This window comes from Convolutriloba macropyga, chromosome 4 (assembly GCF_964194025.1).
Source record: "Convolutriloba macropyga chromosome 4, txConMacr16.3, whole genome shotgun sequence".
NCBI lineage: Eukaryota > Metazoa > Xenacoelomorpha > Acoela > Convolutidae > Convolutriloba > Convolutriloba macropyga.
Window position 1 is genome coordinate 48,455,877 of NC_134471.1, and position 18,319 is coordinate 48,474,195.

General features: G+C 32.9%; 2 protein-coding genes across 4 annotated transcripts in view; one reads left to right on the forward strand and one right to left on the reverse strand.

The window, feature by feature from the left end:
* LOC142337714 (uncharacterized) overlaps nucleotides 1-18,319 on the forward strand; it is a 159,921-nt gene that overhangs the window by 87,282 nt on the left and 54,320 nt on the right. For both annotated transcript variants that reach the window (XM_075387172.1, XM_075387171.1), the window contains exon 14: nucleotides 11,453-11,602. In XM_075387172.1, coding sequence (XP_075243287.1) covers nucleotides 11,453-11,602 — 150 coding nt within the window. The remainder of the gene's footprint in view (nucleotides 1-11,452; nucleotides 11,603-18,319) is intronic.
* LOC142337715 (uncharacterized) overlaps nucleotides 1-18,319 on the reverse strand; it is a 47,456-nt gene that overhangs the window by 11,367 nt on the left and 17,770 nt on the right. The window lies entirely within an intron of this gene.

Below are 18,319 nucleotides of genomic sequence, written 5' to 3' on the forward strand. Positions count from 1 at the left end.
CTTTTTTTCTTTTAACAGGATGAACTATTTGACATGATAAAACGATGAAGTTTATTAAACGATCATTAAATTGAAACTGCGAATACATCTGTAGGGTCAATATGAGCACCAGTTAATCTATTCCTGATGAAAATTTCAGCAAACGAAATTGATGCCATTGACTAGCCATTAGTTACAGAATTCCTTTTCCATGTATCAACTCATGATTGTACCAGGTAGAATATTTTCTTCGGATATAGCTCAAGAGGATGAAAGTTAAAAAAAACTGGATCTATTTTGTTTCGGCCCAGCTTTATGGGCGTTTATTATTACACCACCAGTCGTTCGTGCTAATTTTTATTCAAAGTAATGTTTTGTATTAAAAAAACAATCATAATCTGTGGGCATAAAACACTTGGAGGAAGAGGGCAAAACAGAATAGATACCAAAAGCTTTTTCTAGATAAAAAATCGCTTAAAACGCTTAAAACTCCTTTAATACAATGGTACCAAAAAGCTACGTGCAGCAAGGTTTCTGCTTTTAAGACATGATTCGTGCTTCATAAGCATGATTTACGCTAATGCGTGAAAAAAGGTGTGAAATTTAAAAGTTTTCAACAGAAATTTTATTATCTTTTTCTTTGCTTAAACACAAAAAATGGTTAAACCGCTTTGCTCCTTCAATGTTTGCTAAGTACGCTACAAGGTGTCCGGACCGACATACAAAAACTACTCAAACTGTAGTAAAGATCCAGTGCACAGAATGCATACAAACGTTATCTGAAAAATATCAGTTTAGAGGCCAAAAAATCGAGCGGAAGACCCTCGAAATTGTGTAAAAATCTCCGAATGAAAGTAACTTAACGATGTTTTAAAAGATCTCAAGACAACTCTAGAGCGTATCAGAGTTACTCATAACGCTTTCACTGGCTACGACACAATTTTGTGAGGTACCTTTAGAGAAATTTTTGAAAAGATGGAGTTTTTTTTTCAAGAACTGCTTCAAACAAGGTCAGTTTGAAGAAAAAAGCAAGTGTATTCGTTCAAAACAGTACGTCAGTATGCTCAAGCAGCCTTGTTCTACCTGTTACCGAACGTTCTTGTTTTTCTGGTGAAAAAAAAGCTGCGCACCCCAGAGACGGATGTGCTCGAGTTATTCGAAGAAATGGAAAGAGACTTTAAAAAAACACAAATGATATGAGTTCGCACTGACGTTCACTTTTTTTCGAGCGCAATACAATCAGATAGACGGAAATAATGATTGATTTTGCAAACTAGCTAAATTTTGCCGGTGAGCTTGAAACTTTGAAAAAGTAGAAGAAAAAATGCATTTCAAGAAATGTTTTTTAAACAAGATAATTCTCCTGTGCATAAAACAAAGATTATCAGCAATTGTTTTTGGAGTAGAAGGTACCACTGTGGCCGACATATATTTCAAATCTAAATCCAATCGAAACCTTATGAGGCAATTTAGAAGAAAGGATTACGAAAGCAGTCAGATTTCGAGAAAAATTAGAGTAAAAGTGACAAAAATTTGAAACGAAACGCCGATATCGTCAGAAACCTGTATTAAAACCGTACAAACGTCTGCTAGACAATAATAAAGCTAAAGTTGTATTAACACGCTATAGGAGAACAAATTTAAACTCAAAATAATCTTTTATTGGATGTTCGTAATGCTTTTTGAAAAGTCTTCAGATGTACGCTGCTTTTTGGTACCATAGTGTATCTGCTTCTTCACAATACCAGAAATTCGTATATCTGAAATGCTTTTTAGAGAACAGATCTCAAAATTTTGAGTTTAAATGAATTATAAAACGTCTACTCTCACACATTGCTAAACACTACAACAATGTATTATTTGTGCTACATCATTGCACCTCGTGAATTACACGTAACGTTACGTTGTTTTTCGGGCTTGCTAAACCACTTTGGGCACAGCAGCGTATCAACTAATCCCAAATTATTTATGACATCGTTCTGATGAGACAAGATGCAGGATTTCTTATTCAACAAAATAATCTCAAAAATCTCATAAATCGTAGGTTATGGGTAACTTTTTCCAGGACAAGGTGTGAAAGGCACCAGAATGGCCGAAATAAAGTCCAGATCTACAACCACTTGCAAATTTATGGGCAACTTGGAAGCAGCCATTATGCAAACAGAAAAATTTGGGGAAATGTAGAAGAATAAGTGTCAGAAATTTGGAATGAAATTGACCCAGATATCGTTAAAGACTTGTATGATAACTATGCAAATTTTCTGCTAGTCGTTAAAAGAGCTAGGGTGCAATGAGGCGTTATTAGAGATCAAATTTGAACTCAAAATGTTTGGTTATTAAAAGCAGCGAAACGATAGCGGTTATTATTTTGGACATCGTGGTTTTTTTCTCGTCGTCTCCATCAATGATTCTGCCGACTAATGACTTTTCCAATTTCACTATTTTCTACAACTTTGCAGTTAACATTTGTGTGCTTGACGTCATTTTTTCTGCTTTTAGGTCAGTTGCGTGACTTATAGTCGGTAAAATGACTTCTGAACTTACCTAATGATTTTTAATTTTTATGAACATTTACTAGTTGAAGATCAATAGTGTGCTTCTAAGTTGTGCCAAACGTGTACGCCCTAATTCTTGAGTATTAGAGTCCCGATTTTTTTATTTTGAATATTAGTGCCGAATAAGCTCTATTAGGGATTTTTGCTTATAGAGCTTATGTGTCTCAAAAAAAGACAGTCCGAATCTAAACCAAAAAGTCTAGTGGTCTATTAAAGGACTGGTGGTCGATCTGTCTATCATATTTCTTTAATTGTTTCAGTTCCATGGAAGCCCACAAACGTCTATCGCGGATATTTTCCGGCAATCTGCCGGCTATATTTGGATGTTTGTAATGCTTTTTTGAGAAATAGTCAGGTGTAAGTAGCTTTTTGTTCAAAATATCAGAAAAATCCTATATCTATAATACTTCTAAGAGAACAGACTCTCAAATGGTTGATAATACAGAAATTGGTATACGTCTAGTCTCATGCATTGACTCCTACAAGGTATTATTTGTCATACATAATTGCACTTCGTGAATAACATGTGTAAGTTCTTTTTCGGGATTGCTAAACAATTCTGGTCACAAAAGCGTATCATTGAATCAAAAATTTTCGATGACATTGATCCGAAGAATCTACGCGATTTTTTATTTGAACTATCAGTATATGGGTAGAGAAAACGCTATTGAAGTTCTTCTACCTTCGCTTTTTCGTGCGACAAAAGAATTTTGAAAAGAAAAGCTTGTTAAATCAGTTAACTTTGAAACTTATTTTCCCATTTTTTTCACAGCAAAATCCAAAAAATTAAATGTAATTTAATTCCATGTTTTGAAGCAAAATTGTTCTATTTATAGTACCCTTCAAAGGGATTTAGAGTATTGCTAAAAGCAGAATTAATAATTAGAGCTTCATTGGAGCCTCAAGCAATATTGGTTCTTTTTCATATAAGGGTACAAATTTAATGAACTGTAATCGCGAATTAATGAATTGAAAAGTGTTTTATTGGCAAAATAAACTTGAAATGTTTTGAAGGTCAAAGCTTTGTTGATAAAACCATGATTAAAGATTAAATTCAAAAAAGGTTTAGAAGACCAAAGATAAAGAACCGGGGCAATAAAAGAAAGAAAAGCATCTTTCGTTTATACGGAAATATTCATAATTTGTATTAAAATTTAGCCATATAATAAAAATATGCTTGTTTAAAATTTTATGTAGAGCGTACAATCAAAACATCTCAAACCATGTATTCTTTTTGCAAAAACTTTCACTTTTCCCAAAGTGGTTTGTACATTTTGTCAATAATGTTTTTTATCGTGCCAGCAAAATTATTTTAAGGTCATTTTGGGAATTTGATAGCGTCGGTTTTTTGAGCATTTAACCCTGAAAATGATATAATACTGCAATATGTTTTGTTTTTCAAATTGACATTCAAATAAATAAGGATCCATCTCTCTTTGTCCAAAAAATAATGTGACAGAAACATTTGAGTCATGTTCACTCCGTCTTCAGTCATGGTGCTCAGAATTTTAGTCATTTTGTTTGTTCGATCAAACAAATTAGACACTTAGATTGACAGACTGAACTTCTAGTATTAACAAAAGTTTCCATATACAAAATTCTCGCCAGTTTTATAAATTTATGGGCAGACTTTGAATTTTACATTGCAACATAACCCAGGTTGAGGTCCCAGACCGAAAGTCGATATGTCCAGACCGAAATGAACGCACAAGGTGGCGTCGTGCGTTCAAAATTACACGGTCTGGAAAAAAAATGAACGCACGATAGTCTGGACATATGCAATTTTGAACGCACGATAGTCTGGACATATGCAATTTTGAACGCACGATAGTCTGGACATATGCAATTTTGAACGCACGATAGTCTGGACATAAGCAATTTTGAACGCACGAAAGTCTGGACATTGTGACTCGGAGTGCACGAAAATTTTTCGAATGGAAACAAGAATGCCAAAAACTAGTGAGTCCATGTTTGATTAAACACTCTTAATAGAGTGCTCACTCAAGTGATAGCTTTCTACCAAAAAAGCCTCAATTCACTTGAGTTCAAAAGTTACAAAACATCGACCGCAGGAAAATTCGCATCCAACATTTTGCTATGTTTCAAACAATTTCACACCTAGAATTATAAACCCTTGCTGAAGTTGCAAAGCAAATCATACTTTAATAACTAGGTCGCTGGCACCCCCTTCAGCCAATACTTTCATCGAACATCTTTTATTAAACAAAATGTAGCAACTGCTTGGGCACTTCATCACAACCATCACCCTAACGTATCTATACTTGAAACGAATACATTATAAGAACGTTATCTGAACATGAACGCACGAAAGTCTGGACATACGCATTTTTGATCGCACGAAAGTCTGGACATGAGTGTTTTTGAGCGCACGATAGTCTGGACATGAACGGACAAATGAGCGCACGATTTTTCATTTAGAACCCACTAAAGTCTGGTCATATAAGATTTTGAACGCGCGAAAGTCTGGGCATAAGCACTGTACCAGGTAGAATATTTTCTTCGGATATAGCTCATGAGGATGAAAGTTAAAAAAAACTTGATCTATTTTGTTTCGGCCCAGCTTTATGGGCGTTTATTATTACACCACCAGTCGTTCATGCTAATTTTTATTCAAAGTAATGTTTTGTATTAAAAAAAAACAATCATAATCTGTGGGCATAAAACACTTGGAGGAAGAGGGCAAAACAGAATACAAACCAAAAGCTTTTTCTAGATAAAAAATCGCTGAAAACGCTTAAAACTCCTTTAATACAATGGTACCAAAAAGCTACGTGCAGCAAGGTTTCTGCTTTTAAGACATGATTCGTGCTTCATAAGCATGATTTACGCTAATGCGTGAAAAAAGGTGTGAAATTTAAAAGTTTTCAACAGAAATTTTATTATCTTTTTCTTTGCTTAAACACAAAAAATGGTTAAACCGCTTTGCTCCTTCAATGTTTGCTAAGTACGCTACAAGGTGTCCGGACCGACATACAAAAACTACTCAAACTGTAGTAAAGATCCAGTGCACAGAATGCATACAAACGTTATCTGAAAAATATCAGTTTAGGGGCCAAAAAATCGAGCGGAAGACCCTCGAAATTGTGTAAAAATCTCCGAATGAAAGTAACTTAACGATGTTTTAAAAGATCTCAAGACCTCTCTAGAGCGTATCAGAGTTACTCATAACGCTTTCACTGGCTACGACACAATTTTGTGAGGTACCTTTAGAGAAATTTTTGAAAAGATGGAGTTTTTTTTTCAAGAACTGCTTCAAACAAGGTCAGTTTGAAGAAAAAAGCAAGTGTATTCGTTCAAAACAGTACGTCAGTATGCTCAAGCAGCCTTGTTCTACCTGTTACCGAACGTTCTTGTTTTTCTGGTGAAAAAAAAGCTGCGCACCCCAGAGACGGATGTGCTCGAGTTATTCGAAGAAATGGAAAGAGACTTTAAAAAAACACAAATGATATGAGTTCGCACTGACGTTCACTTTTTTTCGAGCGCAATACAATCAGATAGACGGAAATAATGATTGATTTTGCAAACTAGCTAAATTTTGCCGGTAAGCTTGAAACTTTGAAAAAGTAGAAGAAAAAATGCATTTCAAGAAATGTTTTTTAAACAAGATAATTCTCCTGTGCATAAAACAAAGATTATCAGCAATTGTTTTTGGAGTAGAAGGTACCACTGTGGCCGACATATAGTTCAAATCTAAATCCAATCGAAACCTTATGAGGCAATTTAGAAGAAAGGATTACGAAAGCAGTCAGATTTCGAGAAAAATTAGAGTAAAAGTGACAAAAATTTGAAACGAAACGCCGATATCGTCAGAAACCTGTATTAAAACCGTACAAACGTCTGCTAGACAATAATAAAGCTAAAGTTGTATTAACACGCTATAGGAGAACAAATTTAAACTCAAAATAATCTTTTATTGGATGTTCGTAATGCTTTTTGAAAAGTCTTCAGATGTACGCTGCTTTTTGGTACCATAGTGTATCTGCTTCTTCACAATACCAGAAATTCGTATATCTGAAATGCTTTTTAGAGAACAGATCTCAAAATTTTGAGTTTAAATGAATTATAAAACGTCTACTCTCACACATTGCTAAACACTTCAACAATGTATTATTTGTGCTACATCATTGCACCTCGTGAATTACACGTAACGTTACGTTGTTTTTCGGGCTTGCAAAACCACTTTGGGCACAGCAGCGTATCAACTAATCCCAAATTATTTATGACATCGTTCTGATGAGACAAGATTCAGGATTTCTTATTCAACAAAATAATCTCAAAAATCTCATAAATCGTAGGTTATGGGTAACTTTTTCCAGGACAAGGTGTGGAAGGCACCAGAATGGCCGAAATAAAGTCCAGATCTACAACCATTTGCAAATTTATGGGCAATTTGGAAGCAGCCATTATGCAAACAGAAAAATTTGGGGAAATGTAAAAGAATAAGTGTCAGAAATTTGGAATGAAATTGACCCAGATATCGTTAAAGACTTGTATGATAACTATGCAAATTTTCTGCTAGTCGTTAAAAGAGCTAGGGTGCAATGAGGCGTTATTAGAGATCAAATTTGAACTCAAAATGTTTGGTTATTAAAAGCAGCGAAACGATAGCGGTTATTATTTTGGACATCGTGGTTTTTTTCTCGTCGTCTCCATCAATGATTCTGCCGACTAATGACTTTTCCAATTTCACTATTTTCTCCAACTTTGCAGTTAACATTTGTGTGCTTGACGTCATTTTTTCTGCTTTTAGGTCAGTTGCGTGACTTATAGTCTGTAAAATGACTTCTGAAATTACTTAATGATTTTTAATTTTTATGAGCATCTACTAGTTGAAGATCAATAGTGTGCATCTAAGTTGTGCCAAACGTGTACGCCCTAATTCTTGAGTATTAGAGTCCCGATTTTTTTATTTTGAATATTAGTTTCGAATAAGCTCTATTAGGGATTTTTGCTTATAGAGCTTATGTGTCTCAAAAAAAGACAGTCCGAATCTAAACCAAAAAGTCTAGTGGTCTATTAAAGGACTGGTGGTCGATCTGTCTATCATATTTCTTTAATTGTTTCAGTTCCATGGAAGCCCACAAACGTCTATCGCGGATATTTTCCGGCAATCTGCCGGCTATATTTGGATGTTTGTAATGCTTTTTTGAGAAATAGTCAGGTGTAAGCAGCTTTTTGTTCAAAATATCAGAAAAATCCTATATCTAAAATACCTCTAAGAGAACAGACTCTCAAATGGTTGATAACAGAGAAATTGGTATACGTCTAGTCTCACGCATTGACTCCTACAAGGTATTATTTGTCATACATAATTGCACTTCGTGAATAACATGTGTAAGTTCTTTTTCGGGATTGCTAAACAATTCTGGTCACAAAAGCGTATCTTTGAATCAAAAATTTTCGATGACATTGATCCGAAGAATCTACGCGATTTTTTATTTGAACTATCAGTATATGGGTAGAGAAAACGCTATTGAAATTCTTCTACCTTCGCTTTTTCGTGCGACAAAAGAATTTTGAAAAGAAAAGCTTGTTAAATCAGATAACTTTGAAACTTATTTTCCCATTTTTTTCACAGCAAAATCCAAAAAATTAAATGTAATTTAATTCCATGTTTTGAAGCAAAATTGTTCTATTTATAGTACCCTTCAAAGGGATTTAGAGTATTGCTAAAAGCAGAATTAATAATTAGAGCTTCATTAATGCTGGGCACCGTTTTATTTAGAGTATGGATGTAAGTTAAAAAGGTGTCGAACAGAAAAATGTGAATGCAGAATTTACTTATCAAAAATCAGCTTTGTTACAAAACAATTGCATCATTTAATGATGAAATAACTTCCATCGGGGAACTGAAACCCTCCAAGTTTATGTTCTAACATATGGATAGAAAATCGAGGGTTATAAATAATCTATCACGAATATCAAAAGGTTATTAACCATTCATTTATTTAAGTTTTGACACCATCTGTGACCCATTTAAATAAAAACGATCCGTTAATGTGCTGTTATAATTTTTGTGGCCGTCATTATTCGTCCTAACTTGATGTCCTCCTTCACTAACATTTTCCCATTTTGACTTTTTTTCAACTAATAAAAAACTGATAAATTTTTAATAAAGATTATAATTATGTTGAACTTCTCGATAGATTACTTAAGGAGGCATCTTAACTGATATTTTCAAAATAACCAAAGCATCCGAAATTGTGCGTTCTCAAGCAATATTGGTTCTTTTTCATGTAAGGGTACAAATTTAATGAACTGTAATCGCGAATTAATGAACTGAAAACTGTTCTATTGGCAAAATAAACTTGGAATGTTTTGAGGGTCAAAGCTTTGTGGATAAAACCATGATTAAAGATTAAATTCAAAAAAGGTTTAGAAGACCAAAGATAAAGAACCGGGGCAATAAAAGAAAGAAAAGCATCTTTCGTTTATACGGAAATATTCATAATTTGTATTAAAATTTAGCCATATAATAAAAATATGCTTGTTTAAAATTTTATGTAGAGCGTACAATCTGAACATCTCAAACCATGTATTCTTTTTGCAAAAACTTTCACTTTTCCCAAAGTGGTATGTACATTTTGTCAATAATGTTTTTTATCGTTCCAGCAAAATTATTTTAAGGTCATTCTGGGAATTTGATAGCATCGGTTTTTTGAGCATGTAACCCTAAAAATGATATAATACTGCAAATTTTATTGTTTTTTAAATTGACTTTCAAATAAATAAGGATCCATCTCTCTTTGTCTAAAAAATAATGTGACAGAAACATTTGAGTCATGTTCACTCCGTTTTCAGTCATGGTGCTCAGAATTTTAGTCATTTTGTTTGTTCGATCGAACAAATTAGACACTTAGATTGACAGACTGAATTTCTAGTATTAACAAAAGTTTTTATATACATAATTCTCGCCAGTTTTATAAATTTATGGGTAGACTTTTGAATTTTACATTGTAACAACAGAAGACTTTGGGTAGCTCTAAGGGATTACCAGCACAATTTTCTGATCAAGGAAAAAGAAGAGCTCAAAGCAACCAAAATTAAGCATTAATTTAAGTTATTTTTGGATTAACATGTTGGAAATCCGCATATTCTGTTCTCCAAGCAGACCACTAAAACTGCAAAGTAAATTGATAGGATTATAAACTGATATCTGGGAATTTTTTTTCTCTAATTTTTTTTCTTTATTTATATTCTTGGATGAGGCAGTGGCATTGAAATCTGCCATTAAAGCCATTTTGTTCAATAAAATATTAGCTTCTAAACACCTCCCCTTTTACATTGTGAATGTAACGTAAATTTTGAAATGTGCAAAATAAAAATTTTCTTTTTTTTAATGTTTTTCTCATTCCTCTGCAATTTGTTTCTTTTCAATCATTTAACAATTGTTTGAATAGTACTTTGTTTTGTTTGTGTTGTGCAAATTAGTAAACATTTCATACAATTACATTCAAGTTATTAGAAAAATTCGGATAAGGGGACTAACCTAACCTCCAATTCTTAAGGAAAACTTTACAAAAGACCTCTCATTTAACTATTGTGCTTGTTAACCTACAATATAAATGTAGCAAGTTGAAAACTTTGCAAGTGGTGCAATCTTTCTCTCAATTTGTCCGGATCTGTTACTGTTCATTGCAAACATAAATGGGGACGCTATAAAATGATTTAGGGTTTTCTGTTAAGATTTAAAATTTCCTAAATTCTTGAGCCATGCTTTTGGTTTTGAAACTCACGTCATTGATCACTGACTTCATTCAATGTTCTCTTCAGATTTTCGTTATTTCCATCTCTGTGATTGATATGTTAAATTTTGATATTCGACTGAAATTTACGGTAGCCTTTCAGGAAGTGGTTTATTAAAAAAATGTTATTTTTTTTACCGCAATATGGGAAATGTAGTCACAGTCGTTTTGAGAATACCAATTATAATTTTCTTTCAATTTTTTTTTCATTTTTGAGTGGACCGACCACTTTGGCTTGAAAACATACAAAATGTTGTCATTTTTAATAGTCAATTTTTCAAAATCTGCTCATATTGTGGTAATACAATTAATTTGAATAAAGCTTAAACTTGATCTGCATACGAAAAAAGTTTTTTTTTAAATATCACATCACATTTTTTCATATTGTCAAGCATATGGCTGCAATGTTGCAATATGGCTGCAATATTGCAGCTTCTGTGCAATTTAAAACATAAAAAAATGCTCAAAAAGAAAGACTCTTGGTTTTTTTCCCTAAATTTTAGCGTAAAATTGTAGAGAAACCAAGTACATTGTATGTAAAGGTAAAAAATCCAAATATTACTATAAATGAGAGGATTTTTTTTCAGAGATTTGTAATCGAAATGACTGAATCCAAAAACAAAGAAAAGAATAAGTTCGAGGGTCTCCAATTGTGATCGTGTTCAATGGGGCAGAAACATTTTATGCTAAGCCGACTGAATTTGTTCCACTTTTCTTAAGCAAAATTCGAATATTCTTGTCTTTTTGTTTCATTTTATCTCTTTGAACTCACGCAATTATATCTCGGGAACATTCTGCGCAAAATAATAAGAACCAATGAAAGCAGAGCTGGACTGGAACGAATTCGCATGAATCTTGCAACATAACCATTCATCTTGCAAGGTCGTCTTGTAAGATCTTGCATTCTTGCAAGATGACCATCCGATCTCACCTGTGACAGTATTTAAATCCATCTTATAAAATAGAGGAGTTTAGTTAAAGCAGATGTCAAACTCAATCAAAACTGAATTTAAATTTTTCCAATCTACCGTCAAATACGTATGTGGGGATCATTTGAGCCGCAAAAAGACCTTTCTTGCGACTTTCTTGTTAACAAATTCGTTTTGCCTATTTACGGAGGTTTACGAAGCTTAAATCATATTCTTGTTTTAGGTCAGTTGTGAGAGACTAGCTCCAGACGGGAGTGGAAATGCGGTGGTAAATGAATCTCCTAAGTTCCTGACATTAGAACCAGAAGCATGTGAAGCAGAATTCACGGGTCTCCCAAGTGATACTATTCACAGAGTTACACTGCAAATTAGGGTGAGATTATGCATTGTGTTTTCTAGTTTATATCTAACAAATTTTCTGCTATCATCCGCGAAAGAAATAAAGATGTTTCCATTTCCTACCGTGAACAACGTTTGAATAAAAACTAATACCTGCGTATTTTTACTGCACCGGTATGTTCTAAAGAAAAACTAAGAACGTGGAAAATTGTATGATCAGAGGGCTTAACTTGTACTTAATGTACCCAATTTACAAGACGATTTAAAGTTGTTGAGCCTGAAACACCTCTTTGACGAAATTATTGAAAGTTCAATTTGACAAATTTCAAAGATCAAAACTAAAAGAAGTTCTAAAAAATTAGAAGTAACAAGGAGGCTCGGTAATGTGCGTTTGCACATAATTTTCCGACCCCACTCATTCACATTTTTAACATAATTGTCTGACGAGTGAGGAAAAACACCACATTAAAAACATTAAATACGGACAAACTCAATATCTATTATTGAAAATAAATCATTAACGAGGTAAAGAAAGCAAAAGATAAATCCTAAACTGAGCAAATTTTATTTCACTTCAAGAGAAACGGGACCTGTTCTTAATGAATTTCGGAAACACGTCAAAAAACAAGAATAAAAAGGAGCATAATCATAACAACCATCAGCTTACATCTAAATATACCAGATATATTCTTGTATAAGTCAATCTGAGTCATTGGGACTGGTCATTATCGAGACAATGAATTAACTAATGCCACAATGAAGAACTGATAATAATTGCCTTTGACGACACTAGAAAAACAATAAACAACCTTTTCATAACAAAAACAAACATTAATTAAGACCAAAAAATTTAATCTGTTTCTTAAAAAGCATTTAACAACAAAAATCAAAATAGCAGCAGATAAAACCAGTTCAAACTCTAATTAGCCCCCAGATAAAAGAGTAAATAGGATCCGAAAAAACTTGTACCTCTCCAGAAAAGATGTATGACCGGTCAATAATAAGACTAGGTACCAAGCGGAAAAAAAAGAAGAAAAGCGCAAAATTTGAAAATACGTTTAAGTTTTTTAAACAATTGATTATTAGTAAAAAAAGACATCATTTACCAACTTAAAAAGTTGCACAGATTTTTTTCTCATAGGATTTTTTTCTCATTTTCTCATTGTTTTGTCATAGGAGATCATTGAGTCATCCTAATAAACACAGATAAACGTTCGAAAAAAATTGCTTTCAAGCTATTAAAACTATCAGGTAATCAATTAAGCATTGTCCAAGCTCAACAGCACTCATCTTCAAAGCAAATGGAACTCTTCAAAAAAGAAACACAAAAATGGGTAAATATTGAGAAATGAAAATTTTTTTTGAAATTTCAAAAACGACAGCAATTAAGTAAGAAAACAAATATTAAGAAGGCTAATTTCAAAAAAATTCTACATCCAAACATACAAATATTTTTTAAGAAAACACGTTTTGAAGACTTTGAAGCCATAAGCTATCAATTGAAATTATGATGACAGTTTAATTGGGTCAGATTTGAACATCAATATGTTCTCATTTTAGATATGGTTAGCGTAAAAGATTGACTAGCGTACAAGTTATGAGTAGCGTAAAAGATTGAAAAAAAAAGCGGGAAACCACGGAGAATCAGATTATTAAAACAATCTCCTGTGACTAATTAACAAAATTAATATCTTTTTTTAAATCAAAAGTGGATAGGACCTGACATTAATGCGTCTAAAATACAGGTTGTAAAAATGAACAAAAAGACTTCGAAAAAACGATCAACTTTTTTTGAAAACAATTCATTTTAAATTCATTAATACCAAGACTTATCAACTGAAGTCAATGAGTGTTTGTTTCTGTCGTTATCCAGAATGAGTGATGCGGCTACAAAAACAGCTAAAAACACCGAAAAAAATTAGAAATTCAGAAAACTGTTTAAAAGCCGTTAAAACCAATACAATATTCGGCAGCAAATTTTTATATGAGTTTTTTTTCAAAGCCAATGAGACTTGTTATAATTGTGATAATCTGCCAAAACAACCGTTCAAAATTTTTTCTCCAGAACTCTCCTAATGAAAAGAGAAGTAGAAGTAGCCCTCTTAAGAGTTAATTCAAAAATTTGTAGGCAGTTTTTAGGTCGTTACTTCTAGCAAATTCAAAGGAATTTTTGGAATCAACTGAGTCATGAACCCTCCCATGTGGTCTTAGAAGAACCCGATAAAACTATATATAGCAAAGATGACAAAATTGAGGCAAAATTAAGCAAAAATTTTGGAAAACTTGAACAAAAAATCATTCCAATGTTCACAAAATTTTAAACCTCGATAACTGCCTGGAAAAAACGAAATTCAAAAAAATGTTTTTAATTCTATATTTTGCGCTGTACGAGCTTCCTAATGATACCACTCAGGATTGTCTACGGGGAATATATCGGCCGGCCAAAATTGACTGAAAAAGGACCAGTTGAGCATATAGTTCCTCCTCGACTAAAGTGAGTCGGAGCCAAAAATTGATCAGGAAAACAGTTGAAAGATGAAACAAACACACTAGATAGGGGTTCTGTGTTTTTTAGGAAACAGAATTTAGGTACATACAGTTTTAGGTGGTTTGGACACCATTACCATCATCTATGCGCGCTCACCATCCTCGCCCCCCATAATTTTGCCCTATAACCCTATCAACTTACCTACCTAAACTTAAGTTAGCTGCAACAACCAAAGTCGGCAATAGTTTGAGAGTACTTTGTCCTAGAGATTGTTAATTAACTTCATCTTCTAAGACGCTGAAAGATTATTATCAGAAAGATTGGCAGTAAACAACAAGCAGCAATGTAATTTTGGGTCATTAAAATGTCAATTGGCGAAATAAAGAAAAAAAATTATATTTGACTATTTTGACTCTGAGCCTCATTCATGCCCTGTTTTTTATCTAAACACTTGTTTCATTTCTTTCCTTCAGATAAAAAGACTTTGATCTTTTGGAAAACTCATGAGACGCAAATTAAGTTAGTTATCTTTTGTAATCTCTGTGATTAAATTAGTTTATAACAAGCATCATTGTCAAAATTTGTTAAGGGAATATAGAATACAATTAAATCTCTAGTCAGGTGAGTTCTTCCAAAGGAAAAGAGAACAGGTCTATGACTCTAAGTTTACATAGCTAGTTCTTTTTGTCAGTGACAACTTTCTCTTTAAATTTCGAGTTAGTAATAAAATGTTCAGGTTTCTATTATTCTCAATAACAATTTAATCATAAAAAATATTTGAAGAATTAGTTTGGACAGAAAAAAATATTTCTGGCCTTTTTAGTTTGAGAACCAGGGCAAAACAGATTCAAGGTTTGAAAATTATTTTTCAGTTTGAAGAAACTGTTTCAGTTAAATTTTAATAGCCTTCTCATAAATAGATACGTCATCATCTATCAGGAATAGCCGCTCTAGCTTCCCAATTCTCAAGAAATTAGTTTCTTTGATATCGTACGAAGAGGAAACATGATCTTAACTGCAAAAATTAAATATGTTAAATACAAATTTATAAATACAAATATATTTCAACAGATATCAATTCCAAAGAAAATTAAACTGTGCAGCAAATTTCCTGAAAACCTATTGAAAACTAGATCCAAAAACCGCTTTGATTTCAACCGCTACTTTTTTTTAAAAAAATCTAGCCCTGATCTCTCTCACCAGCGGTGGGCCTCAAGGGTCAATTTTTACTGTGTTTCTTTTTTCCGTTTATATAAATGACCTACCCGAAATAATTGTCAATGAGTGCTTTTTATACGCGGATGACACAAAAATCGTCAGCACTGTAGACAATAAAATGCAGCTGGAAAAAGATATTGAAAATGCTATTGTGTGGAGCAAGGAGAATCGGTTAAACTTCAATTTCGATAAATTTAAAAACGTGCAATTTTCCTTACGTAAAAATCAAAACAAGCAAATTTTGCGTCTTCCCAGCCATAGAAACATCTCACAGGAAATACACTTCAAAGACCTGGGCATATATTTTTCCGAAAATTTGTCATGGGATTATCATTTAAGTTTTGTTCTAAATATTGAGAAATGAAAGTTTTTTTTGAAATTTCAAAAACGACAGCAATTAAGTAAGAAAACAAATATTAAGAAGGCTAATTTCAAAAAAATTCTACATCCAAACATACATATATTTTTTAAGAAAACACGTTTTGAAGACTTTAAAGCCATAAGCTATCAATTGAAATTATGATGACAGTTTAATTGGGTCAGATTTGAACATCAATTTGTTCTCATTTTAGATATGGTTAGCGTAAAAGATTGACTAGCGTACAAGTTATGAGTAGCGTAAAAGATTGAAAAAAAAAAGCGGGAAACCACGGAGAATCAGATTATTAAAACAATCGCCTGTGACTAATTAACAAAATTAATATCTTTTTTTAAATCAAAAGTGGATAGGACCTGACATTAATGCGTCTAAAATACAGGTTGTAAAAATGAACAAAAAGACTTCGAAAAAACGATCAACTTTTTTTGAAAACAATTCATTTTAAATTCATTAATACCAAGACTTATCAACTGAAGTCAATGAGTGTTTGTTTCTGTCGTTATCCAGAATGAGTGATGCGGCTACAAAAACAGCTAAAAACACCGAAAAAAATTAGAAATTCAGAAAACTGTTTAAAAGCCGTTAAAACCAATACAATATTCGGCAGCAAATTTTTATATGAGTTTTTTTTCAAAGCCAATGAGACTTGTTATAATTGTGATAATCTGCCAAAACAACCGTTCAAAATTTTTTCTCCAGAACTCTCCTAATGAAAAGAGAAGTAGAAGTAGCCCTCTTAAGAGTTAATTCAAAAATTTGTAGGCAGTTTTTAGGTCGTTACTTCTAGCAAATTCAAAGGAATTTTTGGAATCAACTGAGTCATGAACCCTCCCATGTGGTCTTAGAAGAACCCGATAAAACTATATATAGCAAAGATGACAAAATTGAGGCAAAATTAAGCAAAAATTTTGGAAAACTTGAAGAAAAAATCATTCCAATGTTCACAAAATTTTAAACCTCGATAACTGCCTGGAAAAAACGAAATTCAAAAAAATGTTTTTAATTCTATATTTTGCGCTGTACGAGCTTCCTAATGATACCACTCAGGATTGTCTACGGGGAATATATCGGCCGGCCAAAATTGACTGAAAAAGGACCAGTTGAGCATATAGTTCCTCCTCGACTAAAGTGAGTCGGAGCCAAAAATTGATCAGGAAAACAGTTGAAAGATGAAACAAACACACTAGATAGGGGTTCTGTGTTTTTTAGGAAACAGAATTTAGGTACATACAGTTTTAGGTGGTTTGGACACCATTACCATCATCTATGCGCGCTCACCATCCTCGCCCCCCATAATTTTGCCCTATAACCCTATCAACTTACCTACCTAAACTTAAGTTAGCTGCAACAACCAAAGTCGGCAATAGTTTGAGAGTACTTTGTCCTAGAGATTGTTAATTAACTTCATCTTCTAAGACGCTGAAAGATTATTATCAGAAAGATTGGCAGTAAACAACAAGCAGCAATGTAATTTTGGGTCATTAAAATGTCAATTGGCGAAATAAAGAAAAAAAATTATATTTGACTATTTTGACTCTGAGCCTCATTCATGCCCTGTTTTTATCTAAACACTTGTTTCATTTCTTTCCTTCAGATAAAAGACTTTGATCTTTTGGAAAACTCATGAGACGCAAATTAAGTTAGTTATCTTTTGTAATCTCTGTGATTAAATTAGTTTATAACAAGCATCATTGTCAAAATTTGTTAAGGGAATATAGAATACAATTAAATCTCTAGTCAGGTGAGTTCTTCCAAAGGAAAAGAGAACAGGTCTATGACTCTAAGTTTACATAGCTAGTTCTTTTTGTCAGTGACAACTTTCTCTTTAAATTTCGAGTTAGTAATAAAATGTTCAGGTTTCTATTATTCTCAATAACAATTTAATCATAAAAAATATTTGAAGAATTAGTTTGGACAGAAAAAAACATTTCTGGCCTTTTTAGTTTGAGAACCAGGGCAAAACAGATTCAAGGTTTGAAAATTATTTTTCAGTTTGAAGAAACTGTTTCAGTTAAATTTTAATAGCCTTCTCATAAATAGATACGTCATCATCTATCAGGAATAGCCGCTCTAGCTTCCCAATTCTCAAGAAATTAGTTTCTTTGATATCGTACGAAGAGGAAACATGATCTTAACTGCAAAAATTAAATATGTTAAATACAAATTTATAAATACAAATATATTTCAACAGATATCAATTCCAAAGAAAATTAAACTGTGCAGCAAATTTCCTGAAAACCTATTGAAAACTAGATCCAAAAACCGCTTTGATTTCAACCGCTACTTTTTTTTAAAAAAATCTAGCCCTGATCTCTCTCACCAGCGGTGGGCCTCAAGGGTCAATTTTTACTGTGTTTCTTTTTTCCGTTTATATAAATGACCTACCCGAAATAATTGTCAATGAGTGCTTTTTATACGCGGATGACACAAAAATCGTCAGCACTGTAGACAATAAAATGCAGCTGGAAAAAGATATTGAAAATGCTATTGTGTGGAGCAAGGAGAATCGGTTAAACTTCAATTTCGATAAATTTAAAAACGTGCAATTTTCCTTACGTAAAAATCAAAACAAGCAAATTTTGCGTCTTCCCAGCCATAGAAACATCTCACAGGAAATACACTTCAAAGACCTGGGCATATATTTTTCCGAAAATTTGTCATGGGAT